The 25,207-nt window shown below is 40.8% G+C and overlaps 3 protein-coding genes across 3 annotated transcripts; 2 read left to right on the top strand and 1 right to left on the bottom strand.

The window, feature by feature from the left end:
- The first annotated feature begins 3 nt into the window (after positions 1-3).
- On the top strand, positions 4-9,978 carry LOC111326579 (uncharacterized). Its single transcript, XM_022930591.2, has 6 exons — positions 4-471; positions 812-929; positions 4,014-4,194; positions 4,976-5,030; positions 5,654-7,322; positions 8,549-9,978. The coding sequence occupies exons 1-6, from the start codon at positions 133-135 to the stop codon at positions 8,953-8,955; spliced, it is 2,769 nt and encodes a 922-aa protein (XP_022786326.2). The 5' UTR covers positions 4-132; the 3' UTR covers positions 8,956-9,978.
- Positions 9,979-11,344: 1,366 nt separating this feature from the next.
- Positions 11,345-14,492, top strand: LOC111326561 (uncharacterized). Its single transcript, XM_022930571.2, has one exon. The coding sequence runs from the start codon at positions 11,545-11,547 to the stop codon at positions 13,057-13,059; it is 1,515 nt and encodes a 504-aa protein (XP_022786306.2). The 5' UTR covers positions 11,345-11,544; the 3' UTR covers positions 13,060-14,492.
- A 953-nt stretch (positions 14,493-15,445) lies between these two features.
- LOC148736658 (uncharacterized) lies at positions 15,446-17,757 on the bottom strand. Its single transcript, XM_088751076.1, has 2 exons — positions 17,162-17,757; positions 15,446-16,730 (listed from the first exon to the last, which is right to left on the bottom strand). The coding sequence occupies exons 1-2, from the start codon at positions 17,491-17,493 to the stop codon at positions 15,731-15,733; spliced, it is 1,332 nt and encodes a 443-aa protein (XP_088607202.1). The 5' UTR covers positions 17,494-17,757; the 3' UTR covers positions 15,446-15,730.
- Between the last annotated feature and the right edge of the window lie 7,450 nt (positions 17,758-25,207).

The raw sequence follows: 25,207 nt of genomic DNA, 5'->3' as shown, positions 1-25,207 counted from the left end.
CGCGGTCAGAGCAGTCATAGTAACACAATGGCAAAGGGTATTTAAGCAAGGGCTTTAATAATTGTAACGAAGACTGCATGGTTCAGTTTGTGAAATCTTATCAGAGTTATCTTTGGGCGGTTGAAGACAAAGATGAGGTGTTTTCAGCTCTGCTGGGTGGTTTTTAGCTTCTTTTTTTCCGGTGAGAGCGGGTGGATGCCTTCTGTTTCTGGAATGCCTTTGGAACAAAGATTTGACGGAAGTAATCTTTGCAGCTTTGATTTCGGGCGGAATGCCGCTAGTAAAGAATATTCACGCATTGCTTTAGATCTGATTTACAAAAATACAGCAACCGTGGTTGCTAACAGCACCAAATGCGATCTGGAGTTCTGGAATGGCGCTGCGCAGTGGAACCAGCTTACAGGAAACGACAAAAGAACATTCGATCGTATCGAAGTTGGAGTGACCGAAGTCAATCCCGAGCTACTCAAGGTATGAAATAATTTCTTTTCAAATTTATTTTTGAGATTAACCGTTAAAAAATGCTTTCAACGACTCAGTTAACTTTTATTAGCACTATTTAGGATATGTTTCCTTATCATTAATTTTCATTCTTGCGACCATTCATACGTGAAAGTGATTTTAGTTAGATGCGGATGGATGCGGATAACTGTCCACTTACGTTAAAAATTAAATCTGTCCTCCCAAACGGAGATCCACTCTCTGGCGTACTGTGTTGGTTGGAATGCGCATCGTGACTTGAAATATTTATTGTATACTTTTCCCAATAAACTGATTATTCAAGAAGTGTTTTTTTGTTTACATTTTTTAGATCCATGTTGACAAAAGAGATCAAGGGCGACTCTCAAACGATGTGGATTCCATCATTCGTATTGTTTGCGTGAACCGGAAGTTACATGGTTGCATTCGGTTTCCATCATCAAAAAAAGGTGATTTTGAACGATATTATCTCCTTTTTCTGCCAAGCGAAGGATAAATATTGTTATGTTGACTATCTTTTTTCATTGCCATCCGGATATACACTTGCTCATTGGATGTAGATATACAGCTGTAATTACATATGCTGTATACTGTGTGCAATATTTACAAATTATAGCAAATCAAAAGCATTTAACCTCTACTAAGTTTTCCATCAGTTGATGGCAGAATAACCCACGCAGAATATCGCAAACTCTTGAAAGAATTGAGTCATGAACTAGTTTTTGAGTGTTTTAGTCTGTGATACCCTAAGTGGGTTGATATAGTATGTGTAAACAAGTACTAAAATGTGCAGTGATTTGTTTTCATGAAACAACTTTGAAATGTTTCAGTTTCCAGTAGATGTCGTGGAACAAAATATGTCATGTTTTTTGACCAAATAGAGCGCGTGTGGTATTTCCTTTTCCCTATACAGTTGTGTATTATGACAATGCAACTCCAATTTACCCACAACAACAACAAGAAGTTTATAACAAGTTTCCAAGTTTTATTTCCAAGTAACTATCAGGTGGTTATTACTAGGCTCCCTTGCAAATAGCGAAGAGCTAGTTGCGGTAAGCCAGACAATTGAAAATTAATTTTACATATATCTTATTAACCAAGCGCGAGGGCCGTACTGGGAGAATATCGGCCCAAGGTCTTGACAGTACAGACCAAGCTGTGCTCGGTCCGTACAAAAAAGACTGAGGGCCAATATTCTTCCAGTACAGTCCCGAGCAAGCTTGGTTAATAAATGATTTATTATATGACTGAAGTTCAAAGGGACACAAGTGCGGTATCATTCGGGACCATTCTGGACAGTGCCCGGTCCAATACGGAGCGAATATTGATCTGCTATAGAGCATTTTGATTGGTTGATTTTAGTTATTGGCATGACTGCCCGAGTCGTGTAATAACAGGTGGTTATTACTAGGCTGGGTTGCAAATAGCGAAGAGCTAGTCGTGGCAAGCCAGACAATTGAAAATTAATTTTACACAATTTTACATAATAATATTCACATACAATTACAACATGACAGAGGAAAGAGGAAAGCTACAGACTAAAGAGACTGGAGACTAAACATAATTACAGTTAGAAGTTAACCTTTCATCAAGTATAACCTACAAGGGTTATTCCCAGAATAACAAGGGTTATTCCCAGAATACAAGTATAACCTATGAGGGTTATTCCCAGAATAACCCTTGAATAACCTCCCCCTTTAATTTTTCAGTGGCCCTTTTTCAACGAAGAGGCCTCTCAGAAGGGGTTTTCTTACTTAAACTCCCAAGAGTGATCAAGACAGAGTTTCTCCTCACAATACCAACACAATATCAACCTGACAAGTGATGAATATAAAGAAAGATATAACTTAGATAATTATTGGGTGATCCAATACCAAATGTATTTAAATTAACATGACTTAAAGTGTGTAGCAGAAAGCAAGGAGAATTATCAATGAGATTGTTGGAGTAAAAGGTTAATTTTATATGTATATTCTTAGAGTCAATGAGGAAATGAAGAAAAAAAGGCAATTAAGATGATGAAAGGATATATTGAAATTGTCATCAATCCTTTGGCCAATTATGTTTTTGCATACTTTATTTTAAAAAATTATCACTTAAAAATATTCTTACACGTAGGCACAAATTGTTGCACCCTTTTTGAGGCTTAGTTTTGAATTTTTTGCAGTATTTTTGTCTCAAAATGCAAGAATTCTGCAAAAGTCGTGTGCTCCAGAATAAACCCTGTTACTATAATGGCAAGCTTGAGTTTTTTTTTTTTTTTTTTCACAAGCTCAGAGCTGATGAGCATTAACCCACAAGAAACTTGTTTCTGTTTCGTTTTGTTTTTTGAATCAATCTGGAAACTTCATTTGTTGTGCTTGACATATCAGGTATAGAAATGTGAGAAGTCAGATCGGGAAAGGAATATAGACATGTAGGTTTGGGTGTGTGTGAAGTGTGAGGGCTTCATGCACTTCAGTTTGGTCTAGGGTTTTATTGTTTAACAATAATGATCATCTTTAGTTAGTGATCATTTCTTGTGACCTTAATGTGTGATTCAGAGGTGACATTGCAAGGAGAAATTAGATGTCAGTCACTCTTAAGAGCCAAAGTGTTAATCACTGAAAAAAGTCTAATGATGATTTCATCGTCCCAGCTGTAATGCTACAGAAAATATTTTTGGGTGCAAATGCTTAGCTGTTGACACATAAATGTATGTCTCTGATTTAAGTCTTTTTGCTTTCTCCGTTTGTGAGCTATGATTGGTCAAAATTTAATAGGCAGTATTTCACTGTACAGCAGGCAGGGCTTGACGCTAACTTTCTAACTTACTAGCCAAGTGGCTAGTGACAACTGAGATGCTACAACAATTTCAGTTTGTTTACTAGCCAAACTGGCAAATGAAAAATCAAAAACCACTAGTCCAAACTAAATTACTTCTAGTTTGTGGCTAGTTGGCTTCCATTAGTGTCTAGCCCTGGCAGGCTAAATTCAAAAGTTTGTTTGAATTAAAATCTTCCCTCTCTATTTAAACCCAGAGATACGATAAATATGTTATACTGACTTCATTTTCTTGGTCAGTACTGTAAGTTGGGAAATCTAGTTTTCTCCACTCTGATTTATGGCCTGCTTGCTTAGCACATAGCCATATATCTCAGTAAATAAAATAAACAGTCTGCAACTTACATTACCAACCTCAGACTCAGTTTGTGAGAGGTATTTATTACACAACTTGGGCAGTCAGAGGGCCAATAACTAAAATCAACCAATCAAAATGCTCTATTGCCGGTCAATATTCTCTCAGCACTGGACCGGGCACTGTCCCGAATGGTCCCGAATGATACCGCACTTGTGTCCCTTTGAACTTCAGTCGTATAATAAATCTCTTATTAACCAAGCTTGCTTGGGACCGTACTGGAAGAATATCGGCTCTTGGTCTTTTTTGTACGGACCAAGCTGTGCTTGGTCCATACTGTCAAGACCTCACGCTGATATTCTCCCAGTGCGGCCCTCGCGCTTGGTTAATAAGATATATGTACTGTTGATTTCAGGGGTGATACATGTGCACAGAAGCCTTCTTAGTGTTGATCAGCTGGACATGCAGAAGGATGATGATGATGATGATGGCGCATTTCTAAAACCACTCCTCCTGGCATCAGCTGGTTTGGTGATTCTTGTTCTTGCTGGAAGCCTATGCACTGATTGTAATGTAAACAAAGATGATGAATCAATGTAAGTATATGAATAAAGGCTGATAGTTTCTAAAGAAACTGTTAGGGGCTGCATTGTTGGGGGTCAGTAACAAAATAATTTGGATATATCAAAAAGTTGAAATGGTAAATTGGCCACTGTAACGATTACAAGAGCTGACGTTACGAGTGTTAGCCCTTCGCCCTTCGCTCTGACGAAGGGCTAACGCTCGAAACGTCAGCTTTTGTAATCGTTATGGTGGCCAATTTACCATTTCAACTTTGTTGATATACCCAATGTAAGTATATGTTTTAAGTTTATTGATTTAAGGTTCATGAAAATTTGATGCCATAACTGATGTCTTTTTGTTGCAGGGTAAAATCTGTTCCTAGGCAGGCTGTTTCAGTAGGCAGAGGCTATTAAATGTTTACCCCTTACTCAATTACTTTTCTAAGTAGCTAAGAAACCAGAATCACAGTGGATTGTGGGTGAATGTCCTGCTCACAAGGGGTACACTTGGGATGCCATACCTCACAAGAGGGGTAGAAAGGTTTAGGTGTAAAAAAAGGCGGGCATAAAAAATTTTAAGGGTGAAACTGCTGATCCATAGAAATATTTGTACAGTTTATGCAAGGGTTTTCTAAGGCGCTGACAAGGAGAATTTGTTTAACGATCAAGAACGTCTTAAGTTGGTGATCATTTCCTTTATTCTTGTGGCCTTGATGCATGATTCAAGGGTGACAATGCTGGGAGATTCTAGATGTTAATCATTCTTAGGGATTGATGAGCTAATGAACTTAAGATTTTAACTTTTAATCCTCAGATCGGATGCCAGGCCTCATCTTGTCTCTCTCCAACATCGTTTGAGTCACGGCAAGGTACAGAGCATCCTTTTGAAAAAGTTTTGACTTTAAATTTGATGTCAAAGATGTTTTTCTCGTTTTATGATTCTATATGCATTGTCAATGACTGATTGATGGAGCAAATGTAATTTCAAAACTGAGAGGCTCAATGGCAGACAGACAGAAACAAAACATGAAAAATGTTTCAATTAATCTTTTCCTCAGGATCTTTCTTGTTTTGCTTTCTTGTTTTTCAAAGAGACTGGGAACTAGAGTTACTATAAAGTCTGCACTCAGTTAAGTGGCTCACCGAGCAAGAGCTGATCCTGGTTTCCATAGCGTGAATCAACAAGGAGTTTTACTACACCCTCCCCTGGATGGAATGCTAGTTCATTACAAGGTTACCCCCACCCCTCCTCAGGCAATTCGTCAGCTCTCCCTAACAGTTCCTGGGTGGGGTGGGACACCGTGAGATTAAAGTGTTTTGCCCAAGAACACAACACATTGATACGACCGAATCTCGACCCCAGGCTTCCCGACCCGCAGTTTAGCATGTAAACTAGTGTCTTCTTGTAGCAAATAACTGCTTGCATACTAAAGTGTAGGGTTATATAGAAATATGGCCAGAATTTTTCTCATTTTGTTATTTGTGTTTCCAGATACCCCCAAAAGAAGAACAGCCCGAGAAGGAAGTCGTCGACGAGTCGCAAATTGATATCGGAACAGTGGAAAAGATAGGAGAAAATTTTGGGGCGGAAAATAATCACACATCTAAGATTGTCCTTTCATGCAATGAGCGTCCTGAAAGTACATCAAGCGTGCAGCACGAGTCGCACGAGTCGCACGAGCTGCACGGGCAGCACGTGCCGCCGAATAGCACGCAGTCCCCCGAACCGGCGAGTAGTGCACACGCATCGGATCCACAGTCACGCCCGCATAGCGCGGAGCACGCGCTGCAACATGACGATGACGCCGTGCAGCCGGATATCACGCCATCAGAGTATGAAACTGTAGAACCTAAGACTGTCAACTCAAAATCCGGAAGCTCAAAAAGCAAACAAGGCAATGAACATGAACATGATCAACATAAAGGCAGGTTTTGGAAGAGAACTCGATCTGCTAAAGGAAGTAATGGCACAATTTCCGGCACGGATAGATCCTCCGATGTGTTCAAAGAAGAGGAACGCAAACACAGACGATCGAGGAAAGAATCTAAAGAGATGAAGATAAAAACTGGGAAAACAAAGAGCAGAACGGGCTCTTCGGATAGTGATAAAGACGAAAAACACGTCTTGCACGAAAATCCTGTCGAGAGGCCTCGAGTAGCTACACCCACTCTAGAACGGCATTCTCGAGGACTTCCACTTCCGCCGGAGCCTTCAGTACTTCCACTTCCGGTGGTTCCCATTCCTCAAAGACATTTTTCCGCTCCCGATGCGGCCGAAGAGGATAATAATTATGAGACTGTTGAGGTGCGCAAGACAAAGTCCATGGAGAGAGTGAGGGTCTCCCCTCCGTCTCCCTCCGACAATGCATACGACACTGTTCAAGTTAAAGTCGGAAAACCTCGGGCTCTATCCCTTGATCACGACACTGGCGAAGACAGCGGGAATTACGAGGTGGTCGCTTGTGACACGAGCAGGAATGATTATCTGTATGCCGAAGTGCAGCAAGCCAAAAAAAAGGACACGACAAATGAGAAAACCGTGGAGAAAACGGTTGCTGAGGAAGCTGAAGATCCTGAAGATCCTGAAGATCCTGAAGATCCATATTCGAGAATTAAGAACTTGAAACAGAAGGAGAAGCTCGCAGAAAATTCAGAGGCCTTAGAAGAGGCAGAGGATCCTTATTCCAGAATAAAAAATGAAGAGCAACAGGAGGATTTGGAAGCCTCTGATTTGTATGAAGATGTCGATAAACAACGAAAAAATCGAGCTGATACAAACCACAAATACGCATCCGTCGATAAAAAAGAAGTGTCCCAATTAATGATCGACACTGAAAACAGCGCAGATTCTGAAAGAAATAGAACACAAAGCGATACAACTGGACTGCAAAGACCTGGGATCAAGTTAGACAAACGCGCCAATTCTGTTCATATGATGCGATCAACAAAAGGCGAGGTTGCACAAGTAGACAAGGTTACCTCTTTGCCGAGAGACGATACGTACGCGAAAGTGGACTTGAGCAAGAAGTCAAAGCACCGCCATGATACTGAAGGTAGCGAAGATATTGATGAGGAGAGAAATGACACAGAAAATCCCCCACCCCTTCCTCCCGCGTACGCGTCGTCATTCCAAATGCGGATTGAAATGGAAAAAATTGCAGGTAAAGAAAACAAAATCCTAGTGCGTCAAGTGTTTCATTCACAGGCTGACAGACATACAGACAATGAAGGACGGACAGACAGACTGACTGACTCACTGACTGAATGACTCACTGAATGACTCACTGACTGATAGACTGATTGTCTGACTGACTAACTACTGATTGAGTGAATGATTGACTCACAGACTGACTGACTGACTGACTGACTGACTAAATGACAGGCTGACTGACTGAATGACTGACTGACTCACTGACTGACTGACTAAATGACAGGCTGACTGACTGAATGACTGACTGACTGACTCACTGACTGACTAAATGACAGGCTGACTGACTGAATGACTTACTGACTGACTCACTGACTGACTGACTAAATGACAGGCTGACTGACTGAATGACTGACTGACTCACTGACTGACTAAATGACAGGCTGACTGACTGAATGACTTACTGACTGACTCACTGACTGACTGACTAAATGACAGGCTGACTGACTGAATGACTTACTGACTCACTGACTGACTGACTAAATGACAGGCTGACTGACTGAATGACTTACTGACTCACTGACTGACTGACTAAATGACAGGCTGACTGACTGAATGACTGACTGACTGACTCACTGACTGACTAAATGACAGGCTGACTGACTGAATGACTAACTGACTGACTCACTGACTGACTAAATGACAGGCTGACTGACTGAATGACTTACTGACTGACTCACTGACTGACTGACTAAATGACAGGCTGACTGACTGAATGACTGACTGACTGACTCACTGACTGACCAAATGACAGGCTGACTGACTGACTCACTGACTGACCAAATGACAGGCTGACTGACCGAATGACTGACTGACTGACTCACTGACTGACTAAATGACAGGCTGACTGACTGAATGACTTACTGACTCACTGACTGACTGACTAAATGACAGGCTGACTGACTGAATGACTGACTGACTGACTCACTGACTGACTAAATGACAGGCTGACTGACTGAATGACTGACTGACTTTCATTGACAGACTAACTGAATGACGGACTGACAGAGAGACTTTCAGACTGACTGACCGAGCGACAAAGAGATCACCACCAGACGGGCAATAAATAATGACAGGTTCCTCACGGGAAACCGCGAGCAAGATGTGTTATTAAGTGTTCAGCCAATGGCGAAGATGAAAACGGTCATCATGGTATCTTTAATAATTTTTGTTTTGCAGGTAACACAGACAACCTTTACGATGAAGTTGCCACAGTGGGCGGAGGAGACCACGCTCTTAACACGGAGTTGTTTGTACCTCAAGACGATATGAAACGATTTTCATCCGCGTCAGGCGATTACGAACCTGTTGAACCGATTTTAAAACCAGTTTATCCGGCAACCAAAACTTCTGCAAACGACGATTATGCGGAGATTTTAGAACCAGGTCGCAGATCAGATGCGTCCGGTAGCGGTAGCGTGGGGCCTGTGCGGTTGGAGGTCTGTAATTCGCCGGCGAACATCTCAGTCACGGTGACAAGTTCAAAAGAAGCATGCGCAGATGATGATAACATCGAAGAAACTCACTACGAATTAGTAGCTCCTCGAGATAGGAAACGTTTGGAATCAAGTACACCAAATGGTTGATGGCTTTGATTGAGATTAAGGGGTCTGAGGGAGAATTCTCCTTAGTGCGGAACCTACAATTCTTTGCCAGCTTTTACAGAGGATTTGGTGTTATATTCTAACAACCTACCCTACTCGATAAGTTCCTCAATTCTCAACACTGATGTGTTTGGCATTACATAAACATTGTATGCAGAATGTACATGCTGATGTCTCTTGGGCCAAAAGGGTTTAACAGAACTGTACTTGTAGAAAGAAGGTGAACCATTTTAAGATATTTACACGATAAATCGGTGTCTTAAGTGAGTTGCCCGTCAAATTTCTGATCACCTTATCGTTGGAATTCGTCGTTTTTACCTCATAATTAGGGTCTGTTTTTATTTAAGTTTTAGATTGACAGTATTTTGCGGGAAAGACAGAAGTAAGAATGCGAAACCTGTCGTCCTTAAAATGACGTCTCAAACCTGCCCCTTTTGAGATACTCCTATTTGACATGCGTGTACTTTACCAATCCAGAAACAAAACTCGCTTTGTTAGACTGTTATGTTTAGGGGAATATTTTAACTAGCAGATGAAAAATTATTTTTTTACATATCAAGGGTTGAACGAAGTATAAAGGGACCTCACTCACGTAACCAGTTATGTTAACCGCAGTCTTTGAAATTCTGTTATTGAGAAATTCATTTTATAAACAAGGATAGTTTTTAAGGTCTTTTGGGTGTGATCGGTTAGGAAGGTTTTGATATCTCTGTATCAGATATTCAGTAGTTTTTTTTTTTCTTTTTTTTGCACTTTTGTTTTAAGTCAATGCTAAGTGTTGCAACGTTTAACCATCAGGATGAACCCATAGTTTAATATTCGAGTGAATTGCACGGGCTGTGTGTACGAATTGTCCATTTTGTAGACAGTAGTACATTTTACTGATAGCAATATTATATATCGCTTTTAACCATCTGACGAGTAAATAGCGATTGTAGTGCTATTTTACATCAGTTTTATCGTAAATGAATTTTAGGAAATAAACATTTTAGTGAAGTTTACAAATATATGAATCCTCTGTCGAAGGGAAGTTCTTTCATTTTGTTAGGAGATATCAGTAAAAACCACGTATTTTCCGTATAATCTGTCGCTTCACTGCGGGTCAGGCAGCTATTTTTGCGCTGTAGGGGAGACGGAGAACCCACCCTCCTTTGATACCTGTACGATGTGCATCCAAAATTACTACTCGGCTGCCTTTTAATTCATGCGTCCCGTTAGCTCTGTGCAGATCAATTTGGTGATGTTCATGATGATGATGATGACGACGATGGCTATTAGAGGGACAACGACAACGATAAAGATGATAACGATGACTGTGGTGTTGTTAACGATGACGATGATGATGACGAGTACCACGATGATGATTACGAGTACGACGATGATGATGATGATTTAAACGATGATGACGACTAAAACAATGTAATCCTTTGACGACGATGATGACGATAAGAGTGATGATGTTAATGACGTTAAGAATGACAAAGATGCTAATAATAATAATAATAATTATTATTATTATTATTATTATTATTATAGTTTATTTATATAGCGCACGCATCCACTACTTGTTCGAGGCGCTTTACAAAATTAATCCTAAAACTATGAAACTTACTTTAAAAAACTGATAGGTTTACTAATAAGATTTCATTATTTCTATCATTTCATATTGTATGCGTGCATTATCTGGCGTTATCATCACAGCTTTCTTTTATAAACAGAAACCCACATAAGTGAAACTAAACCCTGACTAAAGTAATTTTCCAGCGCTTTTAAAAGTTAGCCATTCGTGAAAATCAGAGATCATAAAATGTTTAGTTTTTTATCAATTTTTTTTATTTTTAGATTTTGAATTACACAATGTAGGCCATCGTGCTTAAGAATTGAAACACCATATAAAAAATTGTCTCGTTTTTTCAAGGACTGGCTTTCTTCAAAAGCGCAATACGCAGAGAATAACCTCATTGTCCAAGAAAAGAAACCAGAAAATGAAAAAAGAAAAATTGACTATAAAAGCGCTAGCATTATTATCACTAAGCCTAAGCACCAGAAAAGCCCCCATTCAGTTATCTCGTTTTTCTTTCGCCATGTCCGGTACAAAAATTAAGCATTTATGCACATTAACCATTTTTATTCAATTGCGTGCACGAAAGTTTGCTGAATCGGATATGAGATTCTTATTAGTCACATGGACAATTGATCGGATCAAACTGCGCGCACCTGCCCCTCCCCAATTAACCCAAAATTAACCCCAGCCTGTTATCAGTCGACTGTTGTTGGATTAGGGGAGGGGTGGGTGTGCAGTTGCTCAGACACTGACAAGATGACATTGCTCCGATTGATCTTTCCGTGTTAATGGTTTCTTCATTACACATTGAAGGAGCCGTACACGCATCGGCCTTATCAGTTCCTAACACTTCTTTACAAAGCAAAGGCTCAACGTAGCGACGAATGACAATATTTCTGACCACAGGTCCATACAGGTACCTGTAGTAACCTTAGCACCTTTGCTTGATAGTAGATAATATTACCACCTACTCTGAGAGTTGTGGTCATCCCTAAAACTGTTTTAAAATGGCTGTACGACGCGTTAGTTTGGGAAGAACGCTTTCACAATATTGCTTTTTCGGTTTGGCCGCTCTTTCCGTTTATCTTCAACAGGCAAGCATGGCACCGAATCAGTTCTTGTTAACTGGCCGGCCGTCAAGCGGAGATGCCGAGAACATGAGCGATTTTGTCAGGGGTCAAGTGTTAAAAAAATTGCTAACCTTTTACGCTCCATATAGATATCAAAAGGCTACAGGATATGGGACTCAGTCGAGGGGAAAACTTAATGATAAGCGATCAAAACGGGAAAATAACGAAGAGTCATGTGATCACTTCAGCGTGGAGGCAAATTGCTCCAAGTGTGGATTCCATGGTATCTGCGAGCGCGGCTCGGCGAGAATTTCTCCCTGGCTTTCTTTCGCCTTAAAGACACAACGGGAACTTCAAATTGACGCCCCCATTAATCTCGTGCAAGTTCTTGGAGCTCATAATTCCTACAACAACAGAGCCAGTGGTTATGGGGATTTAGACGATTGTCATTGGCCACATAGAGCAGATGACGTATGCATCGCATTGGCTAATCAGGAGTTTAGTTTCACGGACCAGCTTAACATGGGCATGCGTAATATGGAGATTGATCTCTGGAAATGTTTTAACAAAATCCGCATGAGTCACGGTAATCAAAATTTTTTACTTGGTTGTGTCCCATGGGATAAGGAATTTGAGGATGGAATGAAAGAAATCTCGGACTGGACTAAAAAACACGAAAACCAGAATGAAATACTTGAAATCTTTTTCGAGGACCATACAACCCGCGAAGAAGATTCATCGATCAACCAAGTTATTGAGGAATACTTCGGCGACAGAGTTTTCACACCGAGTGATTTAAAACAGAGGTTTGGCGATAAATGGCCAAATACAAGACAATTGCGTGAAATGAATAGAACAATAATTTTTTTGGACGGAAACAATCATTCAGCCCGTTTTCTTCATAGTCATTTCTGGAGCAAAAGTTACACTGTAAAACACTTTGACGCAGATGTTAAAAATTGTTCTTTTACAGGTAATAGTAAAGACAGTGTCAGAATCTATAGTGATAGCACCGTGTACGGACCAGTGTATAATGGTATTAGAAGCAAGGGAACAATCATGGATTTCAAAAAATATCTATTGTGTGGTGTCGGCGTTCTTGGCGCGGACCAAATAAACGCTGAACTCATGAAAACAGCTGTATTCACGTGGGCTGAGGGTGAACCAAAACAGGCCATTAATGAATCTTCATGTGTCATGCTCTCACGTGACAAGAGATGGTATGTGAGGGACTGTAACGAGGAACACTATTACGCATGCGTTTCAAAACAGCAGAAAAACCATTGGAGTTTAAGCGCGGGAGTGGGAAAATATTCCAGTCCGCTGTGCGGAGAAGGAATGGAATTTAGCGTTCCAAAAAATGGATATCAACATCAACAGCTCTCTCAAGCAGCTCAAGGAAAGACTGTCTGGTTAAATTTCACGCCATTTATACCACTGCTCGTACATTAGACATTTATGAACTTTTTTTTGTACAAGGTTTAATTTTTAAAAACAGCAGAGAAAGAATAACATAATCATTCAGTTATAACTGTGGTGTAAAAGGTTATACTGACAAAAAATACTTTATATTCAGACACGAAGGAAGAAAATAATTGAGATGAGGTTAATTTAGCAGAGGGAGGGGGGGTTACTTCTTAGAAAGAGGCCAACAGGGACTTGCCTCAGAATGGGGTCGCATTTTCACCACTGGATTGACTATAATGGGGTTGCACTTTCAACAGAGTTACTAGAATGGGGTAAATAAATTCTGGCTAGTAAAGTGTTAAAAATGAGAAGATTTGTTGTTCAAAAATTGTTACAGTTGCTCAAAAGTGACTAGGCTGGGCTCTATAATTGGTAAAAGAGTAGATTGTAATGAGGTAAGGGTTCTGAAAGGCCAGCGGCACACATACTCAGCAAAGATTGACCAAAGTATCCCCCTCTGGGAATAAATTTCACTATACAAAGAGGCGTTCTAGCAAGTTCAGAAACACAGACTTTGAGTATTATCACGGCCCTTGCAAAATAATTGTATGATTGCAATAAACTTGGACCTCTGAGTAATTCAGTGATTAAAACATGAAGGAGGCTTAGGAGGAGACTAAATATACGCCACGAGTAAAAGTTCATTACGAGAAAATTAAAACGTGCAGTCTTTATTTAAACTAATCTTGTATCCAGATCCTACCGTTTAACCCAACCCCGGCAATCACTTGACTGTGAAAGGCTTAGGTATGAGACCATAATTCAACTTTCTTTTAAAATATAAATGCTTTTGCAATCATGCACATCATTTGTTAGTTAGACGGGCGCTAACAACCAAATAATGAAGGATGTAAAATATTAATGGTGAAGCAATTCTGCTACTTATACACCTAGGATAAAAAAAATATAGGTTTTAGATGGTTATTTAGTATCCACATTGAATATTACAGCAAATTATCGGGTCAAAATGATGATGGTTGTCGTTACAATAAAAGTTCATGCGAGCGAATTTGCATGTATTCGTCTGACCGCTTTGTGTAGGACACTTGAAAATCCAGTTATCAGGGTTGCACCTGAGAGCATGTGCCCCTGGACGTGAACCTTGACACATTCGGACGCGGCCAATACTTCTAGCTGTGAATGAGAAAAGATTTTGAGAAAATAAATAAATAATAAAAGAGAAAGGTCACTAAAAAGTAAAAGTAAATATTTACCAATAAATAAAGACTTACTTTGCATTCTATGCAAAAGTGTTTCACATTTCATTATAATTTGATACTTACTGTTATATCGTGACCTTGTTTTGTTATACTTGTGTTACATTGTATTAAGTTACGTCACGGTTGTGTTACGTGTACATGGATGCGCCTTCGCAGAGATAGAACAGGAATAAAAGGATCTTGGAATGTTCATGTTCATTGCGGGTTTGGTTATAATTTCGTCCTTGAGTTTTCTAAGATACAACATTTTGGCGACGAGGATGGGATACTTTTGTGTTATATGGCTATTTCGTGCTATTTCCTACACCGGATAATCTTAGGCCCGGTTCAAACGTCGAACTTTACATGTGCCGAACCTAATAGCAATTCGGGTCGACTCGAATAATTAGGTTCGGCAGTTGATTCAAACTTCGAACCTAAATATGTCGAACTTAATTGAGAAACTGAACATGACTCTACTGCGGTCAGCGGTTATTGCTTACCAAAATGGCGGAAAAAAATGTGGCAAATACAAATGCTGGAAATAAAGAGCTTGTTTTTCTGGCAAATGCGATCAAGGAGGGTAGAAAAAGGCGACTTAAGATGCAGTTGGCATTAAACAACCTTGCTGCCAGGAGAAGACGAGTTTTGAATTTGGCTTGCCTTGTATTATTGCTTATTTCCCATAGGAACGTCACAGTTCCTCGTCCAGTTCGTTCGTGTCGTCGGCTAAAAAGAAATTCTGGCTGGTGGCAAAATGTTTGCAACATCTATTCAGACGCAAGATTCAAAAAAACCTTCAGAGTATCTAGGGGGACATTTAATTTCATCCTGAGACGTATTGAACCCTTCCTTATTCGGCAAACTGTGACGGAAGAACCGATATCACCAGCGCTGAGGCTTGCTATTTGTCTGTATAGACTAAGCCGAGGAGATTATTTCTATACCATCGCCGAAATGTCTGGACTAGGCGTCTCCACAATTTCCTCAATTTGTCAGGAAGTCTGTCAAGTCTTGGTGGACCATTTATGGAACGAGAATGTGTCAAGTCACATGCCCCAAACTGAAGAAGAGTTTAAACAAAAAATTCTTGACATGGAAGAATTCTGGCAATTTCCATGCTGTTGGACAACATGGAAATTGCCAGAATTTACTGAATTTACTTGCCAGGCATTTACTGAAAGCCCGGCATTTAATCAAAAAACTACGGTACTAAAAAATGTTACTGTATCATCATTTTGCAACATATTGAACTGAAACAAACGTAGAAATAAATTTATCCATATTCAACCATTTTTTTTTTAATTCAAAGTGTTCAAAAGAAATCTATTCTTGCAAAAAAGAACTTAAGTTAAAACCAGTAAGAATGCTGTCCAATGCAACACAATAAATAGACCTGAGAAGAACTGTGGTCAAAGTAATAGTTATGAGCACATTATAACTAATAAGCTCTATGTCTACAATGTCTGGTATTTTCCATTGCCATAAAGGAAAGGGTTCCCATAAGAACCTTCAGACATGCTTTCCTGGGTGGTTTGTTGTGGCCCTTGAGAACCCTGCAATGATGGGTAAAACCCTGCTTCATGACAGGGAAAGCCCTGATTGCATGATTGGTAAAACCCTGTTTCCATATTGGAGGATGGAGGCACCATACTGGATGATGGAGGCAAGCCTGAATTGGCTCTATGACCAAGCATGAGTTGAAATAACTTCAACTCATGCTCTCGGGACTTTTCCATTTCGTCTTTCAGAAAGCTGATCATCTCTTTTGTGGGGTCATTTCTGACAACTTCGGTGATGAGTTTCATCACTTGGGTGTTGTCAAGTTTATCTTTAGCAAATTTCTCCTTCTTTGCAGACCTTTTTGGTATATAGAGGGCATCTTCGTCCCCAGCATTATCAGAAGGGTGGTCATCATGAGAACTTCCAGGGGTACATGGAGAGGACGATGATGATGGCTCTAAAGCACGTTCGGGCTGACAGGAATCCCTTGTTTTAACCACTGCAAACAAGGCATTGAACCAGCTTCCAAACCCATGGTCTTCCTGGTACCTCTTTATTCCTGTTGCAGTTTTCTGAGTTAGTGCAGCTTGTTTACACTGGCTGACACACTTTTTGAACTTGGTCCTCAGCTGGGCAATTGACATGTTGAACTTGTCACCTCTTGCTGATGCCCTGCCTTTCAGCTCATCCAAGATTTTGGCATAAATTGGACTATTTCTCTGATTCTTGGTGTTCGTAAAAATCAGTTTGGTCTTAAACTCATTGCTGTTAACAACAATGTCAATGAAATCATCAAGAACTTTCGGGCACCATTGAGGTCTTCGCCCAGGTCTTTTGCCCTTCCTGGCCTTTCCTTTCTTTACAAATAGTGACAAAGCTTTGTCCACATCTTCATTGTCATCACCCTCTTCACTTGTAACATCATCTTCATCCTCATTTGCGTCAATGTTTTTGCTATAGGACAAACATTCAAACCTAGATATTAGCTTCATCAGCTTATTATAATTATGTTTCATAACCTGGGTTGGTGAAAATTAGACAACCAAATTTTACTATTTGAAACTTCCTACAATCTCCGCTGAGGAAATTATGAATATAATGATGTTAACTGAAATGATCACATGTTTTTCTTCAAAAATGTCTTTTCTCATGACCTTTCAGTAAAAAAGTAAACAAAAAAAGTTTATGACCGAGATATCCATGGCAAACCTTAGCATTTGCTTATTAGCTCAAACTGACCAAACAAGCAAATTTAATTTGAGTGTGTAGCCCATTTAGAACAAAAGAAGGGACATTATCAATACTTAAGCTTACGTACTTTACTTAATTCACGTCCCCTCGGGGCTTTTCAGAGAAATAATATCAGAATGACCTGAGAAGCATACCTTTTCATAGCGGGTGGCTTTGTGGACTTAACATTCAAGCTTGACTCTTGGCTTTTCTGACCCACACTGGTCTCCTCGTAATCATTGCCTTCGGTTTCTTCAAGAATCATTTTCTCTCGAAAACATGACTCGCAGTACGCTACCGAACTGCCTGCTTTCCAACCCGCTACACTTTCATCATTTTCAAATACGGAACACCGCATACAAAAGTAATTCTGACACCTCAGACACGTATATTTCGTGTTCTCGAAGCAAGAGGAACACATATCTTCCGCTCTTCCCGCCATTTTGTTTGAAAAGATCAAAACAAGTCGTATGCGCATGTCAAACATAAGAATCGTGCAGAACTCTGGGTAAAAATTAATTTATTTAATGTATTTGTAATGTATGCATTAGATTCGGCACATGAAACGGTTCGACGTATGAATCAAAGTTGATCTTTTGCCGTTCTATCCGACAAGCCCGGTCGAATAGAACGGCAGGTCGACCCGAATACAAATCTGCCGGACCTAATTGATTCAAACGTCGAACTTTACATGTGCCGAACCTAATTATTAGGTTCGGCACATGTAAAGTTCGACGTTTGAACCGGGCCTTACTCCACTTCGTTTCGTTCGTTTATGCTTCCACGCACGTGCTCGCTGGTGCGTTTGCAATTCCCGCCATGGCTTCACCGTTGTTTGGTTCTGTTGGTGAATTTGATCCTTCCTCTGAGTCTTTTACGGCTTACCTTGAAAGACTTGACCAGTTTTTTGTAGCAAACGGTATTGGACAATGTGCTGCTGATGCCACTGCGGCTGTTGTTCGGGCAGCTAGTCAGAAAAAGGTCGCCGTGATGATCTCCGTAATTGGTAGGAAGACATATAGCACTCTTCGCGATTTATGCAGCCCCGAGAACCCAAAAGAAAAAACTTTTCAGGTATTATGTGAACTACTGCAACAACATTTCAAGCCCAAGCGGTTGGAAGTTGCCGAATCCTACAGATTTCATCGAAGTTGTCAAGAAGAAAATAAGAGCGTGACGGTTTACAGTGCTCGTTTAAGACATTTGGCCACCACTTGTAATTTTGGCGAATTTCTGAACCGCTCGCTCCGCGGTCAGTTTGTGTGTGGGATTCGAAACCCTGCGACTCGAAAAAAACTATTGAGTGAAGATCGAACATTTCAAGAGGCTCTCCAAGTGGCTATCGCCGACGAAATCGCGGCTAAAGAAACTTTGCAAGTTCAACAGCAACAATTGCCTCAACCAGTTCATTCAGTGAAGAAGGAATTCTCAGGCTTACCTTCCACTTCTCGTGGATACTCGACTACACCATCTACTTCGCGGCCGCCTCCTAGCCAGATTTCGTCCAGTTCCCAACCAGCAGCTTCTTATGCTTGTTTTTCATGCGGTAATTCTGATCACGTAAGAGCTAAATGCAAATTTAGGAATGCTGTGTGTCGCCACTGCAAGTTAAGAGGACATATTGCTCGAGTGTGTAAGAAAGGGGGAGTCAATGTTATGGATTTTGAAGAAGAGCAACCTCAGGGACGATTATCTGAAGAAGAGGAGTTGTATGTGGTGCCTGATGTTCATGCAATGTCCAGATCTGACATTTCTGTACCGCTGAAGATTGAAGACAAGGATTGTCTGATGCAGTTAGACACTGGGTGTGCATTGTCTCTTGCCCCGATTACTTTCGTGAAACAAGTTTGCCCAGATGTTGAAATGAAATCTACAAATGTTGTGCTGTCGACATACACAGGTGAGACTGTGCGTCCCTTAGGGGAAGCGCATGTGAAGGTTGAGTACATGGGATCACAACACCGTGACACTGCCTTTGCTAATTGTACGCAAAGGGACTGGTGCCTTATTTGGTCGAAACTGGCTTACAGATGTCAAGCTGGATTGGAAGAAGTTGCCAGGTTTGAATCACGTTGAACCCTTGCAATGCCATCCCTCTACACTACCGGAAACCCTAGGAAACCAGACATTAGCATCAGTCCTTGAGAATTACAGTGAATTGTTTCAACCTCAACTTGGATGTTATAATGGGGATCCTGTCATATTGAATGAAAGTAAAGCTAAATTTCATAAAGCCAGACCCGTTCCTTATGCATTACAGTCAAAAGTTGAGAGTGCTCTGCTTAAGATGGAAAAAAATGGTGTGATCGAACGAGTGACATCTGCGAACAGTGCGGCTCCAATTGTAGTCGTTGGCAAGAAAGACTCAGAGGATGTCCGCGTTTGTGGAGACTTTAGTGTAACATACAATGCAAGTGCCCGTGTTGAAACCTACCCTATGCCTCAGATTGAGGATATGCATTCAGCTTTAAGAGGTTGCACGGTGTTCAGTGTCCTGGATATAAAGCAGGCCTATCATCAAGTACCAATATCAAAAGAGTCCCAGTCTTACCTCACCATAAACACTCACATTGGGTTGTTTGCATTCAAAAGATTGCCGAATGGCATTCATTCTGGTCCTGCTATCTTTCAGAGAATCATGGATAATTTGTTGTCGGATGTACCAAAGGCTGTTAGTCGTTTGGACGATATTCTTGTTGCTGGCACAGATGCAGAGGACCACCTTCACACACTTTCACTGGTGTTAGAGCGACTTCTTAATTCTGGATTCCGATTAAACAAGGCAAAGTGCAAGTTTTTTCAATCATCAGTGGTCTACCTGGGACATATGATTGATGGAGAAGGTCTACACCCCACTCAGGATAAACTTAAAGCTATTCGGGATGCTCCCAGGCCCAAAGATGTAACGGCCTTGAAATCTTTCTTGGGACTCATAATGTTCTATTCCCGGTTCATGCCTCATCATTCTACAGTCCTAGCACCTTTACACCAATTACTTAAAAAGGGTACTTCATGGAGATGGTTGAAAGCTGAAGAGGATGCATTTGTTGCAGCAAAGCAGCTCATTCTGAACTCACGGACACTGGTACATTATGATCATACCTTGCCCCTTTTTCTTTCATGTGATGCCTCATCTTATGGCGCTGGAGCAGTCCTGTCTCATCAAATTGATGGACAATTTCGACCGGTGGCTTTTGCTTCTTGCACTTTGACTCCTGCTCAACAAAACTATTCTCAGCTAGAAAAGGAGGCCTTCAGTATCATCTTTGGACTAAAGAGATTCCGACAGTATCTCTATGGTCGCTCCTTTACAATTTTAACCGACCATCGACCTTTGCTGACTCTCTTGGGTCCTCAGAGACCGGTTCCCGCTCATGCTGCAGCTCGACTTCAAAGATGGGCTCTTATCCTTGCTTCATACAATTACAAGATTGAGTACCGTAGTAGTGTAGCACATGTAGATGCAGACAGTATGTCTCGCCTTCCCTTGCCTCTGACATGGTCCCCCAAATGTGAAAATGTTGAATGCTATTTTTTGGACACAGAAGTTGTCACTAATGTGACCAGTCAGATGATCAAGAAGGAGACTCAACTGGATCCAGTCTTATCCCAAGTGTACACTTACGTCATTAGTGGTTGGCCTCATGTAGTGGATCCCAGTCTGGTACCATTTAAAACAAGACAAGACGAGTTAAGCACACGTCATGGTTGCTTATTATGGGGTGCTCGTGTTATTGTTCCTCCATCGCTCCAAGAGAAAGTGTTGCAAGAACTGCATGACACTCACCCCGGGATCTCTCGAATGAAAGCTTTGGCACGATCTTATGTGTGGTGGCCCAACATGGATTCTGACATTGAATTAACTGTTTCTTCATGTAGCACTTGCCAGTCTATGAGATCAGATCCTTCCCCAGTTCAAATTCATCCCTGGACCTTTCCAGCACGACCGTGGTCTCGCATTCATGTGGATTTTGCGGGGCCAATCTCTGGCTGTACCTACCTTGTGGTTGTAGATGCTTACAGTAAATTTCCAGAGGTAGTCAAAATGTCAACTACCTCAGCTAAAGCAACTGTGACCACCTTGCGTGACATCTTCAGCAGGCATGGTTTGCCAGAAATTATCGTGTCAGACAATGGGCCCCAGTTCACTTCTACAGAATTTGAACAATTTTGTGCCAGCAATGGACTACTACACCGTACCTCAGCGGTGTACAAGCCATCTACAAATGGTCAAGCAGAACGTGTCGTGCAGATTTTGAAATCAGCCATTAAACAAGCCCACCTTACCAATGCAGATGTAGATGCTGTTATTGCAAATTATTTATTGATTTACAGGACCACTCCTCATTCTACCACAGGCGAACCACCCTCACTGCTCCTCATGGGCCGGAGACTGCGCAACCGGCTGGACTTGCTGACACCTTCAGTTGAAGAACATGTCGAAGCTCGCCAATACTCTACCATGCTGAGTCGCACTGCACATAGAGGCTTCCGCAAGTTTAATGCCGGCGATTCTGTTCTGGCTCGAAATTTTGGAAGGGGAGGAAAATGGGTGCGTGGAGTCGTTACTGAGGTCCTTGACCGCCGCCTGGTTAGCTCAATTGGGAGAGCGCCGGACTGCTGTGCGGGAGGTCGAGAGTTCAATACCGGCCGGACCAACACTCAGGGTCTTAAAAATTAACTGAGAAGAATATGCTTCCTTTCTTTAACATCAAGAAATGGTTAGATATTCTAGTCTTCTCGGATAGGGGCGAATAAATGGAGGTCCCGTCTCCTGCAGGGTTAGGGGCAGGAGACGTTAATTTCCCACGCACGAGATTACTGTGTGATGGATGTCCTCCCCTGGGGTGGGTTGGGTGGGTAACAGGACCCCCGTTGATACCAGTGTTTACTACACTGAAGGGGCTATCCTGTATAAATATAGATGTCTGTCTGTCTGTCTGTCTGTCTGTCTGTCTTGGTTCTCGTCATTATATGATCAAGGTGGCAGGTAATCTGTGGAAACGACACATAGACCAGCTGTTGAGACGCCCTGCAGATGTGGCTTCGACGCGTGGTTTTTTAGCATCTGAATACCAGTTTATGCCGCTTGATGTATCTCCCAACATAGATCAGCCCAGTGAGATTGTTCGCGACTCAACTATACCGTCTGCCTATATCCCTCCTACAGCAACGTTGGAGGAATCCATTCTAGCTAGCTCTGGAGATTCTCGTATTCCAAACAAGCAACCAACAGTGTCAATGCCTGTTGCTGACCCCCTTATGAATTCTCAACCTGCTTCCTTGCCAGAGAATTCTGATTCTGCTAATGTCAATGACACTCTGGTAGTTCAACCGGGTTCTTTATGTGAATCACCTGCGGAAAAGCGTTATCCTACTCGGACAACCCGTAGGCCTCCGAGGCACTTGAAAGATTACGAGTTGAAGTAATAGCTGTAATTGACTTAAAAACTTGTTTGTTTTTTTTTGTATTGCGTATTTTCACATTCTATTTTTCGTAAAAAAAAAGGGGAGATGTTATATCGTGACCTTGTTTTGTTATACTTGTGTTACATTGTATTAAGTTACGTCACGGTTGTGTTACGTGTACATGGATGCGCCTGCGCAGAGATAGAACAGGAATAAAAGGATCTTGGAATGTTCATGTTCATTGCGGGTTTGGTTATAATTTCGTCCTTGAGTTTCCTAAGATACAACACTTACCTAAGCGAGTTTGTCCTTCTTCCTTGTTATCCAAACTGGCCAAATTTATTTTTGGGATCTGTAAAAAAAAAAAAGAAAAAGAGTAACAGATATCACTAATTTACGAGCGAGGTACGAGTGTGGCAGATGCGTGACCGTACGCGTCATGCTGGTGATTCGCGGGCTTTTATCGCATCCATCGTAAGTACAACGGTGGGGGACGGTGAATAACAGATACGGCTCAAGATCAAGGAGAGTGGTGGGGACGCCTTTAGGCTTACACGACCTACTGTTCCTTGAATATAATTTGGATATGTCAACAAAGTTGAAATGGTAAATTGGCCACCGTAACGATTACAAAAGCTGACGTTTCGAACGTTAGCCCTTCCTCGAGGCGAATAGAGGAATTGTGGGTTGTGTGTGCTTTTAAAGGCAGAAAATGGAGCTACGTTGTCGGTGGGAGAACATGGCAACGAGAAAAACACGAATAAATTAGTGAAATGAAAAGCGTTCGTTGATCCTTGTGGGATTTAGACTGCCGGTTTGAAAGATGAGCTTTTGTTAAAGAGTTTTACGGCTTTCCGTACTACCTAATTGTAAGGAAAGACCGCAGATTCCCCTATGTTGCTTATGTTGTTATGTTACCCCCACCGACGCAGCCCCAAACAGTTTCTTTAGAAACTATCAGCCTTTATTCTACTGTTCCTAGATTTTCTTTTCTTTCCCACCTCCTTGTTTGAAACCGTTTTAACGCAGCATGGGCAGACGATAAAAATGAAATCTGAAATCTAAAATGAAATTCCTATACCGTCCAACTATCTCTTAATAAATGAAAACAGATTGTTAAAAGTTCACTCTATCCGACATTGAAATTACAGTTATGATCTCAAAAATTGAATTGCTAACGGCAACCGGCTCTACCAAAAGTTAATTGAATTTAGTCAGCCTGGAACTAAGTTAAGCGTTTGAAATTTCTCATCAATAACTTCTCAAGAGAACAAATGTAGAATTAAGTAAGCATTCTCAAAAATTTAACTTACCACAGAAGCATTTGAATGTGAGATGTAGACAAATAAAAGAACGGTGACAGCAACGGCTGGTAAAAGATTCTAAGACAAAACAATTGAAATAACAGATTTAACAAGGTTGTTTCTTCTCAGTGCCTAATACGGTCAATACGTCTTTACTCGAGAACGACATAACCGGCAATTTTTTTATTTGGTCGAAAAGCGCGTTTAAGGTGTTTCACTCGATGATTGGTTAAACAACGCTGTGATAAAAATGAGAAATCTTTGCATTGCTTTATATTTTGCTTGATGTTTGTGTTCACGACAGCGTACTTACCATTTTTGAATAGATCCGAAAGTTGTGCGTGGCTTTCTCTTTCTCCGCGATCAGTGGCTTCTCAGAAATTTTGATTTCTTTGCATGAAATCTTTCCGTTTTGTTTGGTTCTACTGAGGAAGTAAAACGATGTTTTTGAGGGAAGAAAGATCGACAGGCTTCAGAGGTCTTCAGGTGAATGTACAATTCTTGAGTTTGCCATGTTCTCATTGTGTCACGTTTGCTCTCAGCTTCCCTTTTATCTGTCATGTTCTCGGGGTGCACTAGAAACGTGACAGGACGTGGCAGAGCGTGACAGGATGTTTTTTTTTTCCGAAAGGTAGTTTGGAAGATATCAACGGTGTGGAGTGTGATCACTAGCCGGTTCTTTTATTATAATTTTTTAAACGTTTTAAACTGTTTAATTTCAGAGGATGTAACGTTTTTCGATACAGGGTATCATATCACGTTCAAAAGTTTTCCTTTAATCAGTTTTGTAAACCAGGGCGATTCCAGTGAAGTTAGAACAACAAGGGAGCCCAGAACTTATAAAAGCTCGACTTGATCTCAATTTCAACAACACATTTTAATTATGTCCTCTTCAAAGAACTTACCAAATATAAGAGAAAAAAGTGAAAATCTGAGAAAAGATAGGTATGGCTTGCTCTTCCTCTGCACATAAACAGAGACAGAGTAGAAAAGACAATTTTTTTTCACACTTTGATGATTGGGAATGATCAACTTGAATAAATTAAGGCTGATTTTCCTTCCACATACATAACTCAACTCACGTTCTTCGTCCTCTCTGTATATATATATCCTGTTTGTCACTTCAATGGTTTTTTCTGTCGTCTCAGCGGTAAGAGATGTTCTAGCTTAAGCCACACGGCCCAAAACATCCTTTTTGTTTAGGTCTGTGTGATTTCCTGCCTGAACACATAAAATTTTTGTTTTACAAACATAAATTTTTTCCCGTGCTTTATCAGACGAATACGGGATTGTTCCTCGGAGGTTCTAAGTTACTGTTCATCAGTTCCTTCCCGTCTGCTAATTCTTTCAAAGATAAAAAATGAACGCTATTATATTTAATTAATTATAAATATAAATATAAATAAATATAAATATATTTAATAAATAAATATATTTGCGTATGATGCACGATCCTCGCAGTAGATAGCGCTATTTAAGCAATAGCGA

The sequence above is a fragment of the Stylophora pistillata genome, chromosome 2 (genome assembly GCF_964205215.1).
Source record: "Stylophora pistillata chromosome 2, jaStyPist1.2, whole genome shotgun sequence".
NCBI classification, from domain to species: domain Eukaryota; kingdom Metazoa; phylum Cnidaria; class Anthozoa; order Scleractinia; family Pocilloporidae; genus Stylophora; species Stylophora pistillata.
Note: the sequence above shows the minus strand (reverse complement) of the source record. Positions and strands in the feature narration are given on the sequence as shown.